Source organism: Trachemys scripta, chromosome 10, assembly GCF_013100865.1.
Source record: "Trachemys scripta elegans isolate TJP31775 chromosome 10, CAS_Tse_1.0, whole genome shotgun sequence".
In the NCBI taxonomy this organism is placed as follows: domain Eukaryota; kingdom Metazoa; phylum Chordata; order Testudines; family Emydidae; genus Trachemys; species Trachemys scripta.
Genome location: NC_048307.1, coordinates 51,358,831 through 51,376,649, shown reverse-complemented (window position 1 = coordinate 51,376,649; position 17,819 = coordinate 51,358,831). Strand labels below are relative to the sequence as shown.

The following is a 17,819-nucleotide window of genomic DNA, read 5'->3' as shown; positions in this document are numbered from 1 at the left end:
TCAACCTCACACAGGATTGGGCCCAAGGTGCAGACTGTTCTGCTTCCAATGGATGAAGGCAGATGATGAAGCTGCTTCCAATGGATGAAGGCAGATGATGAAGGTTCAGAGATGGTACATCTCCCATCAGCATATATACTTTTTATCCTCTCTATTGTTTCCCTGTCTGGTTTTGGCAGCTCTGGCGTGTTGCTAATATCATGTTTTTCTCAAGACCCGTTTCAAATTGCTACGCTGTGTATCATCCTCAGGCCTTAAAATAAGTTTAAGCTTCCATGATGATTTATAAAACAATTTCCTGTGGAAAACGTAACCAGTCTTGTAGAACAGAACACTTATCCAGTGCCGGTTCAGAGTGCTAATGCTTCCATTAAGCTACAAGCAGGCTCTTAATGATAACATTTTTGAGTGAAATAAACCCAGTGGGATCAAATTTTCTGAACTAGCAACTGTCACTATCATTTACAACTTATTCAGCTTCTGGGATAGTAGCCAAGAATGCATATTTCCTCTGCCCTGGTCAGTGATTATAGTTGAGTTTTCTCAAAGTATTAAAAAAAAAAAAAATCATTTCCTCAACACAGGAGTGCAAATCAGGCAATACACTTTACTGCATCTTCATTTCCTTGACAGCAATACAAAGCTTGGCAAACTGTCTCTAGGAGATTAAACCCACACAGTGTCATTAAATAAAGGTTTGCAAAGGGAGAAATGAGAGAGAAAAAGTTCACTGATAGCATAGTTGACTTTCAGCCGGTATCAGAACAAATGCTGAGTCCTTGTGCCAAAGATAATGACTGTACTACATGTACAAGTGCATAGCAGTGTAGCATGGCTTAAAAAAAATCCATGGTTGGTTGCATGCAAGAGCAAATATTTAAAAACACACTCCTGTATCTGAATATAAAACTTGAAATACTTTGGGCTAGATATTCAGAGATGTTGAATGCCCATAGACTCAGTAGAAGTCACTGAAAACTGCAGGCACTTAGGATCTCTGAACACCAGATTCAAGAAGACCACAATTTTCGGAAGTGGCCGTGGATTTTGGATGCCTCAGTTATTGAGATCCTTTGGGCCTAATTTTCAGAGATGCTGACCACCCAAAACTACAGCGGAAGTCAATGGGTGCTCAGGCATTTCTAAAAACAAGGGCTAATGTGTGTCTCAAATTGGGTATCAGAAAATGGAGGCACACAAAATCAGTGGTATCTTTGAAAATGTGGCTGTATCTGTACATGGTTGGGTAGGTATTTCCTCCATAGATCTGGAGACCTTCACAGGAGCATTTTTATAAAGAGAAAAAATGTTTTACTACCACACTCCAATATTATGAAGATAGTTGCCACTTACAGGACCATTACGTCCTGTGGCACTGATTAGGCAAGAGAACCAGAGGCCATAAATGGAGTTTGAGATAAATTCAGTCTAGACACAGGAAATATTGTTCCATGCAGTGAGCAGTAAATATTTGGAATGGCCAATCAAGATTGTTACACCAGAAATAATGGAGATCAATGAATAAGCAAACATTTAATGTTGGGGAAAATCAAAGGCAATGCTTCTTAGGGCAAATGGCTGTCTTTCCTGTGTGTTAGCCCACACAGAGAAATGCCTCGCTGTCGTAGGTGTATTGTTACCTAAGGGATTAGTCAGAGTAATTTTTACATGGATTTAGGGTTTGGACTGTAACTTGATAATCTAGGGTTACCATATTTCAGCAAGTAAAAAAAGAGGACGGGAGGAGCCCCACCCTAGCCCCACCCCCGTCCTGCCCTAGCCCCACCCCTGCCCCTCCCACTTCCCACCCACCCCCAGAACCCCCAACTCTCCCCCTGCCTCTTGTCCCCTGACTGCCCCCTCCTGAGACCCTCCCCCCATCCTAACTGGCCCCCTAGGACCTTACCCCCTACCTGTACCCTGACTGCCCCAACCCTTATCCACACCCCCACCCCCAGACAGACCCCTGGGACTCCCACGCCCCATCCAACCACTCCCCACCCCCTGACAGCCCCCCCCCCAGAACTCCCGACCTATCTAAACCCCTCTGCTCCCTGTCCCCTGACTGCTCCAATCCCTCTCCCCACTCCTGCCCCATGACAGCCCCCCCCCAAACTCCCAACCCCCCCGCTCCTTGTCCCCTGACTGCCCCCTCCTGGGACCCCTGCTCCTAACTGCCCTCCAGAACCCCACCCCCTACCTAAGCCTCCCTGTTCCTTGTCCCCTAACTGCCCCCTCTGAAGACCCCCCCCACCCTAACTGCCCCCCAGGACCCTATCCCCTACCTGTATCCTGACTGCCCAAAACCTTATCCACGCCTCCCCCAGAAAGCCCCCCCCCGAATTCCCGCCCCCCGCCCCCGTCTCTTGACTGCCCCCTCCAAAACCTTCCTGCCCTTTCTCCGACCTCCTGGCCCCCTTGTTGTTGGCCTTCGCCTAATGTCTCTGTGAACTTGCTCAGGAACGGCCTGAGCCGTTCGTCCCGGCACGCTGGGCAGCAGTGGAGGAGCTCCAGACTGCTGGAGGCGATCTGTGAATGCAGGGAGGGAGGGAGTGATCTCTGCTGCAGGGGAGGCAGAGGAGGGGCTCTCTCTGGCTGTCGGAGCCCCATGTAAGTGGCACCATCCGGCCGGCTGCCCTGTTAGCCGCGCGCACTCTGCATGGGGGGGGGGGTGGAAGTCCGGACATTTACAAATTCCCCCAGGATGCTATTTTTAGCTCAAAAAGCCAGACATGTCCAGGGGAATCCGGACGAATGGTAACCCTAGATAATCCAGTCCGAGTAATGGGCCGCACATAGTTGAGCTGCCTGTCACAGGATGACTGGCCCCTTTAAGAAGGAGCAGGGCCAATGCACCTATGACTGTTCAGCTGATCCCAGTTAGGTTTAAAAGAGTGTATCTGGGCCTAGTGAGGCCCGGTGAGTGAGAGCCAGGGAGCTGCAAGAATCAGGAGCAATAGGCAGGCTGGCAGAATCCCCTGGACGGGAGGCAAGACTCCAGGTTTGGCAGTGGGGTCTCTGTGAGCTGGGGAGAAGACCAGCTTGTTAAATGTGATGGAAGCTGTAGGCAGACAATTGGCCTCTGGAACTGAGGGGAGATTGAAGCCTCTGCACACTGACTGATACCCCACCCAGTTTGGGTGACCAGGCAAGGTGGAGGAGGCGATAAAACTGTTGGTAAGGGCACAGTGGCAGCAGAAACAGAAACAGCTCCAGCCCAGGCTCCTTCAGTTAATGGACAGCCTCCAGAAACAGCAGGAGGCACATTTGCCATTCAACAGCAGTGGCAAGAGGCTCATTTCTAGCAAGAAGAATGGTTACAGAAGTGGCTGGCCCAAGAGACTCTGGGGAATTTAGTTGGTATTAGAGAGGATAGCTTAGGGTTGCCAACTGTCTAATCGCACAAAACCGAACACCTTAGCCCTGACCCTTCTCCGAGGCCATGCCCCCATTCCTGAGGCCCTGCCCGCCGCTCACTACATTTCCCCTCCCTCGTTGGCTCGCTCTCCCACATCCTCACTCACTTTCACTGGGCTGGGGTGGGGGTTGGAGTGTGGGAGGGGTGAGGGCTCTAACTGGGGGTGTGGGCTCTGGGGTGGGGCCAGAAATGAGGGGTTCAAGTTGTGGGAGGGGGCTCCAGGCTGGGGAAGGGGGTTGGGGAGCAGGTGGGGAGAGGGCTCCATCTGGGGGTACAAGCTCTGGGGTAGGGCTGGGGATGTGGGGTTTGGGGTCCAGGAGGGGGCTCTGGGTTTGGGGGGGGGCTCAGAGCTGGGACAGGGGGTTGGGGCACCGGCTTACCTCTGGTGGCTCTCGGTCAGTGGCGCAGCACGGAGCCAGGACAGGTTGGGACTAGCCTTAGCTCCGCAGCACTGCCAACCGGACTTTTAACGGCCTGGTTGGCAGTGCTGACTGGAGCCGCCAGGTCCCTTTTCGACTGGGTGTTCCGGTCAAAAACCGGACACCTGGTCACCCTAGGGTAGCTTGAGCTGGCTGATCCCTGGACTGGCAAAGCTGGGGTCGGGGGAAGATGCAAAGGCCACGCTATGTACCTTCCAGTTAGTGCCCAGTGCAGCGGATTGGGAAAAATTCACTGGGGCATCCCACATAGCACGGTTTCACAGGTGAGGGGCTGGCAGCCTACCAAGTGTTGAGCAATAAGCAGGCGCTCCTATCATGTGGTGAAGGCTGCTATCTTAGACAGATTGGGACTGACCCTGGAGGCATATCAGCACTATTTTGGGGCTGAGTCATTCCCGTGGAGGGCATGAACAGGGGTAGTGGACCTGGCTGCCCAGTGGTTATGCCCAGAGACTAGTTCCATAGAGAAAATTATGGACTGAGTGGTCCTGGAGACATTTTTGAAGGCCTTTTCCATGGGACCCCAGAGCTGGGTAAGGTGGTTCCAGACTGGCTTAGTGTGCGAGGCACTCAAAGGAAGCCTTCTTTGAAGCCAAAGAAGCTGAACAGTGTGGCAAAGTAGGGGTGGCCCATCCAGGGAGACAAGAGAGTCAGAGCCAAGGATCTGCAAGAAGCAGGTGCGGCAGGAATTCCCCAGCAGAGGTTGCCAGGCTCTCTGGGGAGGCAAGCTGGTGGGGAAAAAGAGCCCCCAAGAAGAAAGCCCTGGGTAGCAGTGCTCAGTAAGCAGAGCATGGAAGATTCCTGCAGGAAGCCCTGAAGCAGAAAAGTCTGAGAAAAGAGGGAGAATCCCCTGGGAACGGTAGCCCAGAGTCAGCTAAGAAACTGATTTTGTTCATTTAGCCTATATTAGGAAAATAAAATTGCCTGGGAAAAGACTGTGTGGGGCAGTGGAACCTATGTGAGCTGGGGAGAAGGCTAGCTTGTTACACTGCCCCATAAACAGGGCAGGGTCCCAGTTTCCCCCTCTGTTCCCATTCAGTTATGCTAGTCAGTGAGTTGAAAGGATGGAGTCTTGGCTATGCCCTTTCTCCACCCCTGCCTGCCCACTCTCTGCCCATGTATGTGGGAGAGGTACTGGCAACCCTATGGTTTCTCCTTACCATGAGGAGTTCATGATTGAGCCCTTGGAGATTGCAAGCAAAGGCAGAGCAAAACCACTGGAAGCTTTGCAATCAGACCGCAGATGTAAGAATTGCAAGCTTCTGCTGTACTGCTACCGAATAGCAGGCTCCAGCCCGGGTTCTGAAGGGACTATCAGAGAGAGCTGTTTAGTCTCAGTGACCCATTCAGTTCTTGGTCTCCCTATTGTGATGGTAGTTTGTGAAGTAGATCCCTACCCCACTGGGGGTTGAATCTGAGTGCCTCATATTAAAAATACACTTGCACAGATTTTCAAAACCAAGGGTAAACAACTGAGAACACAGAGTTCAGTATAAGACTCAAGTATGACCAGGATACAGAGCACACAGGAGGAGTAAGGTAATGAAGACCTCTAATACATGCCTTCTGTTGTATAAACAGATCAGGTCCAGACCCTGAGAACCAGTCATGACAATACAAGAAATAATGAAGGTAACAAGGGGATATACAGAGGCATCCAAATGGTAACTTAGAAAAGGCAAGCCACAACAATGCCAATTTCTCTCTCTTTAAGGGGCAAATGATACCTTCCACAAAATGTGCATTGAAAAAATGACAAGGGCCATACTAATCTGAGATGCATATGACTGAGTATGTAGAATAGCAGTCCTAGGCCCAAAAGCAGTCAAGGATTTTTTGAGACATTCTGTGTAGTGATGATACACTCATGCCACAGTATATACAGTACAAGAAGTGTCAGAGCTAAGTATTGCACCATGGTTTGGTGACAGCAGAGAAGGGGGAGCAGCTGGCCACCCAATGTTTCATAAGACCTTATACAGTGTCAAAGAACCAGTCCAATGGAATGCTACTATATTGTACACAGAAGGTGCAGCAGGTGTCATCTGTTAAATAAAAAGCTTCATTACCACTGAAAACCTAGAATAGAACTTGATCTTTAGTCAATGAAATGGAAGTTGCCAGTCAACTTACTATCCACCCTGTCTATCATTAGCATACAAACTCTGAACACTAGTCCCTATTCAATGCACATCTACATCTTATTGCCACTAAGAAAGTTTTGTGAGATTCAGCATGATTGGTCATTGCATTTCAATAGGAGCTCCAACGTGAGACTGAGGAGGATGTGTGCAGTTTGTGACAGAGATGCACTAACAGGAGAGGGTAGGATCAGTTGTCCAACATGTGCCGGCAGTATGCTTTGCTGTGGTTAGTAATAATATAATTCCCTTATTTCAGTGGATAATTAAAAATACCAAATCCAGCTACAAAAAATAATGCAAACAGGCAGTAAGGTAGGCACAGCTGCCAGAAACAATACTAATGATGCATCATACTCATGCTCCCACAGTCTCAAAAACATAGCCAGATGAATTTCCTGGAGTGTGAATGCTCAGCTTCCACCTTTGAACATGCCCATCAATGTGTGTTCCAGGTTCCATTTAAAACAGAAGGAAACTATTTTCCAGTTTGGATGCAGATCAGACAGCAGAAATCTTATGAACCCCTACCCTAGGCCAGATTCATCCTCATGCCTGAATCCTGAACTTTTCAACCATCTCTGCTGATAGTGTAACCAAAGACTTGTGAAGCTGCTGAATGTCTCTTAATGATCAAACAATAAAGCAGCAGATAAAGGCGACTCCTCAAGTTCAGAATGCAGCCTGGCTTGCTTAGAAGAGGCTCCTGGGAACTGTCTGTTTCATTTCCTATAGCCATTACATGGTGGCTCTAAGAGAAACCACTGAGAAAACACAGCATGCGGCCTCCTCTTGGCCCTGAGACTAGGGTGACCAGACGTCCCGATTTTATTGGGACAGTCCCGATATTTACTTGTTTGTCCCGCGTCCCGATCAATATTCGGTCTGGACGCGAATTGTCCCGATATTTTGTGCTCCGGCGCACAGGCAGAGGGGGCTCGTGCCCCCCCCACCCCAACTCCGCCCCTTCCCTCCCCCATTGGATCCCTCCCCAAATCCCCGCCCTGGCCCCGTCTCTTCCCCAAGCACACCGCATTCCTCCTCCTCACCCCTCCCTCCCAGGCTTGCGCTAATCAGCTGTATAGCGGCGCAAGCGCTGGAGGAGGGGGAGAAGCAGAATGCGGCAGCCAGCTCAGGGGAGGTGGAGGCAGAGCAGAGGTGAGCTGGTGGGGGGGGGAGCGGGGCGTGGAGCTGCCGGTGGGTGCTCAGACCCCACCAATTTTTCCTGTGCTCCGGCTTTTCTTTCTTTCTTTCTTTTAACTCCGCCGCTGGCTCTTGAGGTTTTTTTTTTTTTTTTCTCTCTTGGCCCCCCCCCCCCCAACCCCGATATTTCACATCTCTCATCTGATCACCCTACCTGCGACTGCACATGCATTTGTATCAGTGTTGCACAACAGAGGATTTAAATATGGAAGCGATCAGCTGCAAGGTTCAGGGTCAGAAGCTATGAGCCAGATGGCTTTCAGTGAGAGACTGGAAGGAAGCCCATCACTTCAGGGCATGCCTTATCAGGAGCACTTCAGTCTGAGCACTGCAAGACTCTTTCTACAGACTCTTCCCTCCGGAAAGAGAGGATCCTGTGGCTCACTCAACCTGCAATCAAAGCACCACCAGAGGGGCCAGCATTAAATCATCTGTATGCTGCCCGGAGGCCAGACGTGGCCAGCCTTGCCCTGGAATAGATGTACAGCTGGCTGCCTATGGCTCTGTGAGGCCTTCGTGGTAGCAGGGGATCACTGGGGCAGAAGTGGTTATTAAAGTGGGGATTGGGGTGGAAAGGAGGAGGATTGCTAACATAGTCCTTTGAGCCATCGGTATTGTCAGAGATCCCTTGTTCTCTGCTAGTTTTCTAACTGTTTAACTGTTTACCAGCTCTTCCATCCATCTGCTCTCTCACCTACATCCACAGTTCAATTCCCACCAGCAAGCCACCCACTTACCCCTTGCCACCATCCCAAAATGCCACACGCTGTGGGGGGAAAAAGAAAGGGTGCAGGGACTTTACGGCTACAGTGACAAACATTCCACTGCCTCCCTCATCCTCTCTCAGGAGCCGCTGGGATTGTATAGCATCCTCAGCTGCCTTTGAGTTCTAGGACAGCAGTTTGCAAGTCTCCACTGTACAACTGTAAAGAAAGTGGAGGCACAAGCAGCCTATAAAACTACAGCCTCTACAGAGTCCTCATGCCTGCTCCCATCCCTTGTAGCTGATCCATTCTCTCTACCAGGTTTCCATGTATAGTTGCAGCATTTCCTACTGTAAGGAAAAAAACAATGAATCTACATGGAGAAATTTACAAAGGAGTTTTTTTTTAAACTGAGTTAAGAATTAGAATGCTGTCTATTATTTCAGAGGACATGTTCAACTGTCTGGGTACCTGATACTAAAATTGCTCAAACTGATACACTTGATTAGTCAAGTGATGCCTGACATGCAGCCTTTAATGTATAGGAGACTCTCTCATCGACACTGTGGCAGCTCCTCTTGAGTTGGTACATTGTCAATGACCTTCTTCAAGTGATGTCCCTGTGGGCATGCAGCACTCAGTTCCCAGTCAGCATCAGTGAAATACAGGATAAAATTTCATTGCAATGTGACATTTTTCAAATTTTGTATGCTGAATAAATACATGTAACTGCTGTGTGTCCTCCAGGCTACTTACAAGTCATAAAACTAGCCAGTGGTGCCAAGATTAACAGTCCAAATTTGGCTTTACCTGTTTTCTTCCTCTTACAATGCAAGTGTTTGTAAAGTCCATTTAATTCTCTAGACAAATATTTTCTCCTCAAGTTCCCTTGTTCTGTTGTTCTTTTTAAATCAATGCCACCAGTCCAGTGCACACTAACTAAATGCTCTATGTCTGAACAAAGAGTTGTGGGGAAAACATCTCAGTTTCAAGTTAACAAGGAGCAATTATTATTAGGCACAGATGAGCCCAAGCCTCAAAGTTCAGGGCCAGAACAAAGAGAGGAAGAATTCATACCTGGGGCTTTGGTAATGCAAATAGGGTCTGGATCTAAATCCGATCTTCCTCAAAATTTTGAGTATTTAGGTCTGTGGTCTTGGTTCAGTCCCGTCTGAAACATTACTGGTATAATTCAGTCCTCCCTGCACAAAACCTGAGGAACTAGGGAAGGGTGGAATTTACCCATCTACAGGCATTTGTGGTCACAAAAGTGCAGATCCTATGGCTCCATTTCCAACTGGCACACCACCGTGCCCCACAGGCCCTTTTAGCAGTGATTATTTGTGTAGCGGACACTTGAATGGATGCTCCACTCACACCCCCTCTCTGACATGCAGCCACAATTTCACCTATTAAACAATAGTTATAATGGACATTTCTATAGATGAAATCTAGTTTTTAAAAATCCCTTTTAATATACTCAGTGTAAATTCATGGCTGATGGGAACTAGTGAATTGAAAATAGATCTTTCCCCTTCACTATCTATACCAGAGAGACTCCTGTACTGGAATGGAGATCATCCTTCTGTACCATAGTACCCATTGTGACACTGTAAGCAAAGGGTGAAATCTTTGCATGATGATGAAGCAGGGGAAGATAGTCCAATGATCAGCAAATCCTCTCCAGTCATTGGAAAGTCTCCTGCATTTCAATTGCATTATCTGCCTATGGTAGCTATAATGTGGTTATGACTGTAGTATCTAGGTACCATGATAGGCGGAAGGGCTATGTAGAGTATTTTATTAATATACCTCTACCCCGATATAATGCGGCCCGATATAACATGAATTCGGATATAATGCAGTAAAGCAGTGCTCGGGGGGGGGGAGAGGGGGGAGCGGGGCTGCGCACTCCGGCGGATCAAAGCAAGTTCGATATAACGCGGTTTCACCTATAATGCGGTAAGATTTTTTGGCTCCCAAGGACAGTGTTATATCGGAGTAGAGGTCTGTGTACAAGTGGAAGCTCTGCCTTTTCACAAGGTTCCTTTAAATACGAAATGTGCAAGGGAAAACATGCATGGTTTCCAGAAGTCCAATATTGGAAAAACTGGTATGTGTGAGCTAAATAATTGATTTTGATTCTGGTATTAAGCTCAACTTTCCCTTCTTTGCTTAGAGGGCATCTTTCTTGCTCAGTAATAGGCCCAAGTAGCATTTAGAAAACAAAAGAAAATCAATCGCCAAAATAAAACTAACTGCAGATCCAGAAAAGATTGCAGTATTTAATTATTTTAATTGGTTCTGTATTACCAGTATGAATTATACAATTGCTATAGTCTCTGGCTTTAATTTCATGAGGACAAATTACCACAATGTTTTCATGTATATTCATAAATCATGACTAAGACTAAGATTTAGTCATATGTATTTTTAGTAAAAGTTATGGACAGGTCACGGGCAATAAACAAAAAGTCATGGCCCGGTGACCTGTCCATGACTTTTACTAAAAATACCTGTGACTAAATCTTACCTTCTAGGAGGGGGGCGCTCCTGAAGACTGCTGCAGGGGGGGCGGGAGGGGGCAGCGCAGGACAATGCTTCTGTTGGGGGGAGGGAGCTGCCAGGCCCCCCCCCCGCTGGAGGTTGGGTGGCCCGGGGCTCTGCTGCTGCTGGGGAGTGGAGGGGCGGCCCGGGGCCCTGCCACTGCCGGTCTGGTCCGGGGTCGGCCTGTAGCCCTGCTACCACTAGTCTGGGTGGGAGGTGGCCTGGGGCCCCACAACCCCGCCACTGCTGGTCCAGGCAGAGGACGGCCTGGGGTCCCCCTGGTCCTGGCAGGGGGCGGTCCGGGGTCCCAGCGCCACCGGTCCCGGAGAGCTGCTCCAGGGCAGTGCCAGGGACCAGCTGCCTGGGGCTGCCAGAGCAGCAGCCGGTGTGGCTGGCTCCAGGGCTTCCCAAGGTGCTAGGGTGGTCCTGGAGTTAGCGGTACCAGCAGGCTGCAGAAGTCACGGAGGTCCCAGAAAGTCACGGAATCTGTGACTTCCATGACCTCCATGACAGACTCGCAGACTTAATCATGACTTACATTCAATAAATTATGCCAATGAATATAATTAATCCAGCCCCAACAAGCCCTGAAAAACTCATTGTTACATATTTCCCATTTCTGTACCAGAAAGAGGATGGTCTTCAGTTTAATTCTTTTTTCTACCGTTCTATAATTTTAAAAATCAATACAAGTTGAGGGCTTAATTCCATTAGGTGCTGGGCATCCTTATCTCCTCATGAGATATCAGAGTAAGCATTGCCCTTTCAGATCCCAGAGCATGTTCTTCAGATAATACAGCATTTTGCAGGCCCAGTGGGTGTAGCAATGCTGAGAAGAGACCCCAAGCCCATCTGTAAACAAACGAGTTCCATTTCGTTTTAAAGGCTATTGTGTTCAGAGCAGGATTTAGACAAAATGTCTGTATTCTGCCTGTGCTAGTGCTCCCACTGTTGAGTCCACTGGTGAAGGTACAGGTGCCTAGTAGGGAAATATCTTTTACTCATAGGTTTTATGGTCCCCCTGTTATCAGAGAGGACCAGCATGTTGTAAAAAAGTTAATAAATTGAGGGACCTCTGGATAGGAGATTATTCTCTGCTAAAGGGCTTGCAGTATCGTGTCTCTGGGCTCACATTAGGTGTGCCAGCAGTGACAGATCCACCTCCAGAGAGAGAGAGCAAAAAACAAAAACAAAAAAAGGAAAGGAAGAGAAAGGTCAGTGTAACTCTTCTGCAGGGAGAGGGAACAGTCTGAGTTCCTCACCTGCCAATACTGGAGCAGGCCCAGAGCAATCTGGGGCTAAACAGAAAGAGAGCAGAGAAGGTTTGAAGAAGGGCAGTGAGAGCAGGAAAAGCTCCAGCATAGAGAAGAGGTGACAAGGGCAAAAAGAGGGAGAACCCAGAAAAATAAACTCTGCAGCATGGAGCCCTAGAGAGAGCCCATGGAGAGCTGCAGCATGGAGCTCTAGAAACAGAAAAGGGGGGGCCAGTTCTACAGGTACAGAGAGACAGATCAAACTACCTTAAAGGACAGAAGCAGCATACATAGAGTCTGAAGCAGAATAAAGACTGTGACGTTGTGCAGTCTATATGGTTTTATAAAAACTTGATAATAAGTCAATATAATGTAACTGAGCTGGTTTTAGAGAAAATACGGTAATAAGTGAATGTAACGTAACTGGGATATGCTTCATGCAAAAGGTCTCTTGTAAAGTATCATTACAAAGCTTATAATCTACTGAGTATGATCATCTGATTTGTATAAATGTACCACTCTTATATCTAAAACTAGAAATATAAAATGTAACTCTGAGGGCCTATTGTAATTGTGTAAAGTGTGGACCATTAATGATGGTTTGGAATCTTGATGACTCCCATTGTCTGCAGATGGCTGTATTTACCTGTGAGTCTTCCTGTATATGTGTGTGCTGGCAAGTGAGTAATGAAGTCTTGCAGTGACATGTGATCATGTCACCTGAACTGGAATCCATCTTTAACCTGGTGCTTTTCCAGTGAGGGGGGGTGGAAACCCAGAGAGACAAAGAGTTCCCGCCTTATGCAAAAGATATATAAAGGGGGGAAGAGAAGAGAGAAGGAGAGGAGCCATCATGAAGAATCCCCTAGCTACCACCTGAGCTGCAACAAGAGCTGTACCAGGGGAAAGGATTGTGCCCAGGCCTGGAAGATGTCCAGTCTGAGAAAAACTTACTGAAGCATCTCTGAGGGTGAGATTATCTGTATTCAGTTTGATTAGGCATAGATTTGCGCATTTTATTTTATTTTGCTTGTGACTTACTTTGTTCTGTCTGTTACTACTTTGAACCACTTAAATCCTACTGTCTGTATTTAATAAAATCACTTTCTATTTAGTAATTCACTCAGAGTATGTATTAATACCTGGGGGAGCAAACAACTGTGCATCTCTCTCTATCAGTGTTATAGAGGGCAAACAATTTATGAGTTTGCCCTGCATAAACTTTATGCAGGGTAAAACGGATTTATCTGGGTTTAGACCCCATTGGGAGTTGGGCATCTGAGTGCTAAAGACAAGCACGCTACTGCGAGCTGTTTTCAGGTAAACTTGCAGCTTTGGGACAAGTGATTCAGACCCTGGGTCTGTGTCTGGAGCCAGACGGGAGTGTCTGGCTCAGCAAGACAGGGTGCTGGAGTCCTGAGCTGGCAGGGAAAACAGAAGCAGGGGTAGTCTTTGCACATCGGGTGGCAGCTCCCAAGGGGGTTTCTGTGATCCAACCCGTCACAAAGACAATGGAGCTAATGGCTCCCATAACAACTTCAGATGCTGTAACTGCTGATAAATCAGTGCGGCCAAAATGGATACGCCATTTTGAGCAGTTTCATGTGGCATCAGAATGTGTAAACAAGAAAACGGGTCATGACAGACAGGGTTACGGAGTTGCCAATTCCCCGACTGTGACAGTGCTGAAAGTGGTGAAAAAGAATCCAGAAAAAGGAAAAGTCCACAGCAGATTGGACAACAGAGCTGCTAATGGCTGATCGTGGCAGTATTGAAAAAAAGTAAAAAAGAGCCAGAGAAAGTGATGCTCATGACAGTCATGACTGTGGATCAGCAGATATTGGCATGTGGTACTGGTCAGAATGAAGTTTCTGCTCCTCTGCTGCCACATCCTACTGAGGAGCAGTTCAATGAAGATCATAGACCACTACTGGATTAATCAGCAAGTTTAACAGGTAAGTGCTTAAATGTAGGAACTTTGATGCCAGCCATACTACAGAGGAACCCCAGAAAATAGTGAATTTAGGGATTCTCACAGTTAGGCATCTACTCATGATGGAAGATACCACTTGGGCTGCTTCCAGACAACAATTTTTTATAATAAGTACTGAGATGTCTACTATACAGCGCTATTTTGAAATTCATCAAGAGGAAGGGATGGTGATCTCGCATATGGCTGTTGCTGGCGTGGGAATCTGGTTTGCCTGTATGTCTGAATCTACACTCCACATATTTCACAATGAAACAATCATCTCCAGGACATTAACATTGTCATATTCCTCTATACAATATGTCATCAGGTCAGCAATGTGTTTCTGTGACTGTTTTACTGTGCCATGGATCATGTTATTTGGAACAAATCTGGGCATTTCAGTAGCACTACCAGTTCCTTGTTAGCAGAGAATTCCAAGAGGAACTGGAAGGGACTGGTATCCATTTATGAACATAATGGATAAGTTAAATTCCTTATAATGGCTACAACTATAAGCAACAAAAACAAATCTAGAAACAGTCTGCCCTCTCATTCAGGATCTAAAGATGATGACCAAAAACTGTCCTGCACAATGAAAGACCAAGTTCCCCTAAGTAATACTCATGGCAATGCAATTGGGCTAGGAGTTTCCACAGGGGTCCATTACGCAAAGAAGGAACTTGTCTACATCATTTGGGTCTCTAACATTGTCTCATGGAACAAATTCCCAGAACACAGATGTCACAGGGTGAGCTGGACCTTTAAGGGGATTGGGGATTCAGCCTCATCTGTGGCAGGTGTAGCTTGCCTCCTCAGCTGGAAGAAATGAGAGAGCACAAGGGTCATGTAACTAGGAATCAGGTCTGCTGGGAGATAGGACAGTGGTCATTCAGGGAGAACAGAGCTGGAAGTGAGTGTACCATTAAAGAGCAAGCAGCAAGCCAGGGAGGAGGCCAGTCTAAATATACAGGAAGAGGTCTGGGAAAGGAAAGACAGCTACAGGGCTCAGCTGCTTGAAGTCTCAGGGCCGGAAACCCATAGCAAAGGATTGGCATGGATTCCCCTCATGCAGCTGCCTTGTGAGGTGGTACAGCCATCCCTGCCAACAATGGCACCTCCTGCACCCCAACCCACCCCCCAAGCTAGAGCCTGCAACCCGCGTCCAAACTCCCTCCCAGAGCCCGCACCCTAAACCCCCTCCCGCACCCCAACCTCCTGGCTCAGCCTGGTGAAAGTGAGTGAGGGTGGGGGAGAGTGAGTGACAGAGAGAGCGGGGATGGAGTGAGCAGGGGGTGGGGCCTTGGAGAAGGGTGGGACAGGGGCGGGGCAAGAGTCTTTGGGTTTGCGCGATTAGACAGTTGGCAACCCTACCGAGCAGCGGGCATATGGAAGCCCTGGTTGTGCTGGAAGAGCTCGCTGGGCACCAGCAGCATAGGCGCAGCACTGCCCAAATGTCAGGCAGACTGCATCTGCGCAGACGTGGCTTGTGCGTGCGTGGAGGCCCATTGACTGTTCTGGGGCCTGGAACTGCTGTCAGTGGGCCTGCCTGAGGACAGTATCATTTGAGCTTTTAAAAGATCAAAACATCTAAGAAAATATCTAAGAAAATCAAATGCAAAGATAATCAAAACTCATTGAGTTCTTGGTCTTCAAATAGTCAGTAAAGTAAGGGATTTCTGGGTAGATGTCATCCCCTAGTTTGCAGCTGAAGGACTTGGGTTCAGATCCTCAAAAGGTATTTGTGCGTCTAACTCCCATTGAAATTAATAGGAGTTAGGCTTTTAAATACCACTGAGGATCTGAGCCCCGGGGTGTCTTTCCGTTTACACTACACTTTAGGAGATCTTCCAGAATAATAATAATAATGAATAATAATATAAAAAGGCAAGTATATGCAAGGCATTGATCCTGGAGAAAGTGCAGAGACCTTGGCTGAACACCAGGGCAGAAGTGTAAATAAAAAACCCTAAGCATTGCTGCTTTTCTGTCATCAAAAGAGGATAAACTGTAACTCAGCCTTAGAGCCTGTCAAATGTTACTCCAGCATGTCAACATTTGGCAAGGCCATCATCTTTCCAACTGCAACAAAACATGTACAAAAAGAACATTTGATAGTTTTTAAGGCAATTCTTATACCTGAGAAAGTCTGGTGCTTTGGAAATCATATTTTCAAAGTCTGCAAATGCTAGTTTCCCATCACCATCCATATCAGCTTCTTCTATCACCTTCTCACAAACTAGAGTGATTTCTTCTGCTGTTAGCTCTTCTCGTGTCAGCTTGTTGAGGGTTTTTTCAAGGTCAGATTTACAAATGAAGTTATCAGTGTTAAAATCTAAACAAGAATAGGAAAAAAGAAAAGAAGATTGTCAATACCTCTCTCCAGATTAATTTACTCTAACAAAATGGGTATAAAAGAAAACAGTTTAAACAAATGTTTACGTCTGTCTTCAACCCAGCAAACTTGGGGCCAATTTCTCTCACAACAGGTAACTCCCATTTATTTCAACAGGACTTGATTCTGTACGGTACAAGCAAGCACTAGGCCAGCATTCAGAAGTGTTACCATTCAGTCCGGGTTTCTGCTAACATTGATGTTTTGAGACACCAACCACAGAAGTGATGGGGGAAATAGTAAATTATTGTACTGCTCCATCTAACATACAAACAGCTAATAAGTTGCCAATAAATCTCCACGTAGCACTTCCATGGTCACATGAACTCAGAACCTAATTGTCCACTGAGTAGCAATATTCCAAGCCTGATGGAACTGTCAGATTTGCAGCTTTGTATGCCTCAAGATTTAGTAAGTTATCTGGCAAGAAAATGTACACATAGCAGGTTTGGTTCCTGCTTGCTTTTCTATGATGGGCTATAGCCAAGTGGTTGACTCTCTCAGCTCTCACAAAGGAAACCCTACACAGGCAAAGGTGGCTAATTATATGGGCCCGTGGTGCTCGTGCTCCATCAATATTTAGGAACGTGGACCTGGCTTCACCAATGTTTAGGCTTACCATGCTTTGGGGGTCCCTGCGCTTCAGCAGGACGCAGGGTCCAGGGCGGCCTGGGGAGTTAGCAGGGGGTCTATTGCTGACAGCAGTGAGCGACCCAGCCCCAGCCCACCTTGCTCTGCTCTACCCGCCCTGCTGGCTCCCGGCATCACTCGGGGGAGGGGGCGGAAGCCGGAAAGAGGCGGGGAGACCTTCTTAGTAAGTGAGATTCCAGGAGGGGAGACCTTGCTTTAAACTTGGAAAGGTGTGATCCATTTCAAAGACAGGGCAAGCTGAGGCGGTAATTTTGTACTGACGGGGGAGTGGAGATATGCTGTCTTGTCCACCTTTGCATCTACCTTTTTTCACTTGTGCTCAATCCTTTTCGGCTGGACCCCAGGATCTAGTCACTAATCTCTAGCTAATAAAGAACTTTCAACCTTTTGATTATTATAGAAATTAGCAGTTTGTTGCCTGAGCTCTGTTATTACTGCTTTGCAAACATCCTGGAAAGCACATGAAGCGGATTTCTCCCAGGAAATTGTTGTGCAAAGATGCACAACAAGAATATTTTCTACAAAATGTTGCCTAAGTGCTAATATAAAAAGATTTGATTCACGTTTTCAGAACCATTAGTGCTTCATTTAGCATTCTTCCATGTGTCTAAAATTAGAAACACAAAATGAGAATTGCGTAGGAGCATCATAATGATCAGCTGTGGACTTGTACAGATAATCATCAGATGTGCAAAGATAATCTAAACAGGCCAGAAGAAAAAAGCAAGAGAAAAATTCAGATACTATCTTTGTGTGAACATCATGCTCTCCGATGGTCTTCTGGTTTCTAGAATTTAATTGATATTGGAAGTCTGAAACAATCTTATTTACCATCTTTGCTGTTGTCACAATGACATACCACAAGATCTTTTGACATTTCAGTGGACTAAATAATACAGTATATCTAGAGGGGAAGATCCCTGAATTACACTAAGGTCATCTCTAATACCAAAACATCTCTTCCTAGGGTTTGATCCTACATGTGCTTAACTTCAAGAATATAAGTAGTTCCGGGGATTTTAAAGTTAAGTGCATGTTTGCTGATTGGCTCAGCAAATGATGATGATGATGCTCAGCACCTTGCAAAACTAAGCCATT

The 17,819-nt window shown here is 47.0% G+C and overlaps 1 protein-coding gene across 1 annotated transcript in view; it reads right to left on the bottom strand.

Moving 5' to 3' along the window:
* CIB2 (calcium and integrin binding family member 2) overlaps positions 1-17,819 on the bottom strand; it is a 109,053-nt gene that overhangs the window by 8,501 nt on the left and 82,733 nt on the right. Inside the window, exon 5 of the mRNA XM_034784972.1 lies at positions 15,815-16,010. Coding sequence (XP_034640863.1) covers positions 15,815-16,010 — 196 coding nt within the window. The remainder of the gene's footprint in view (positions 1-15,814; positions 16,011-17,819) is intronic.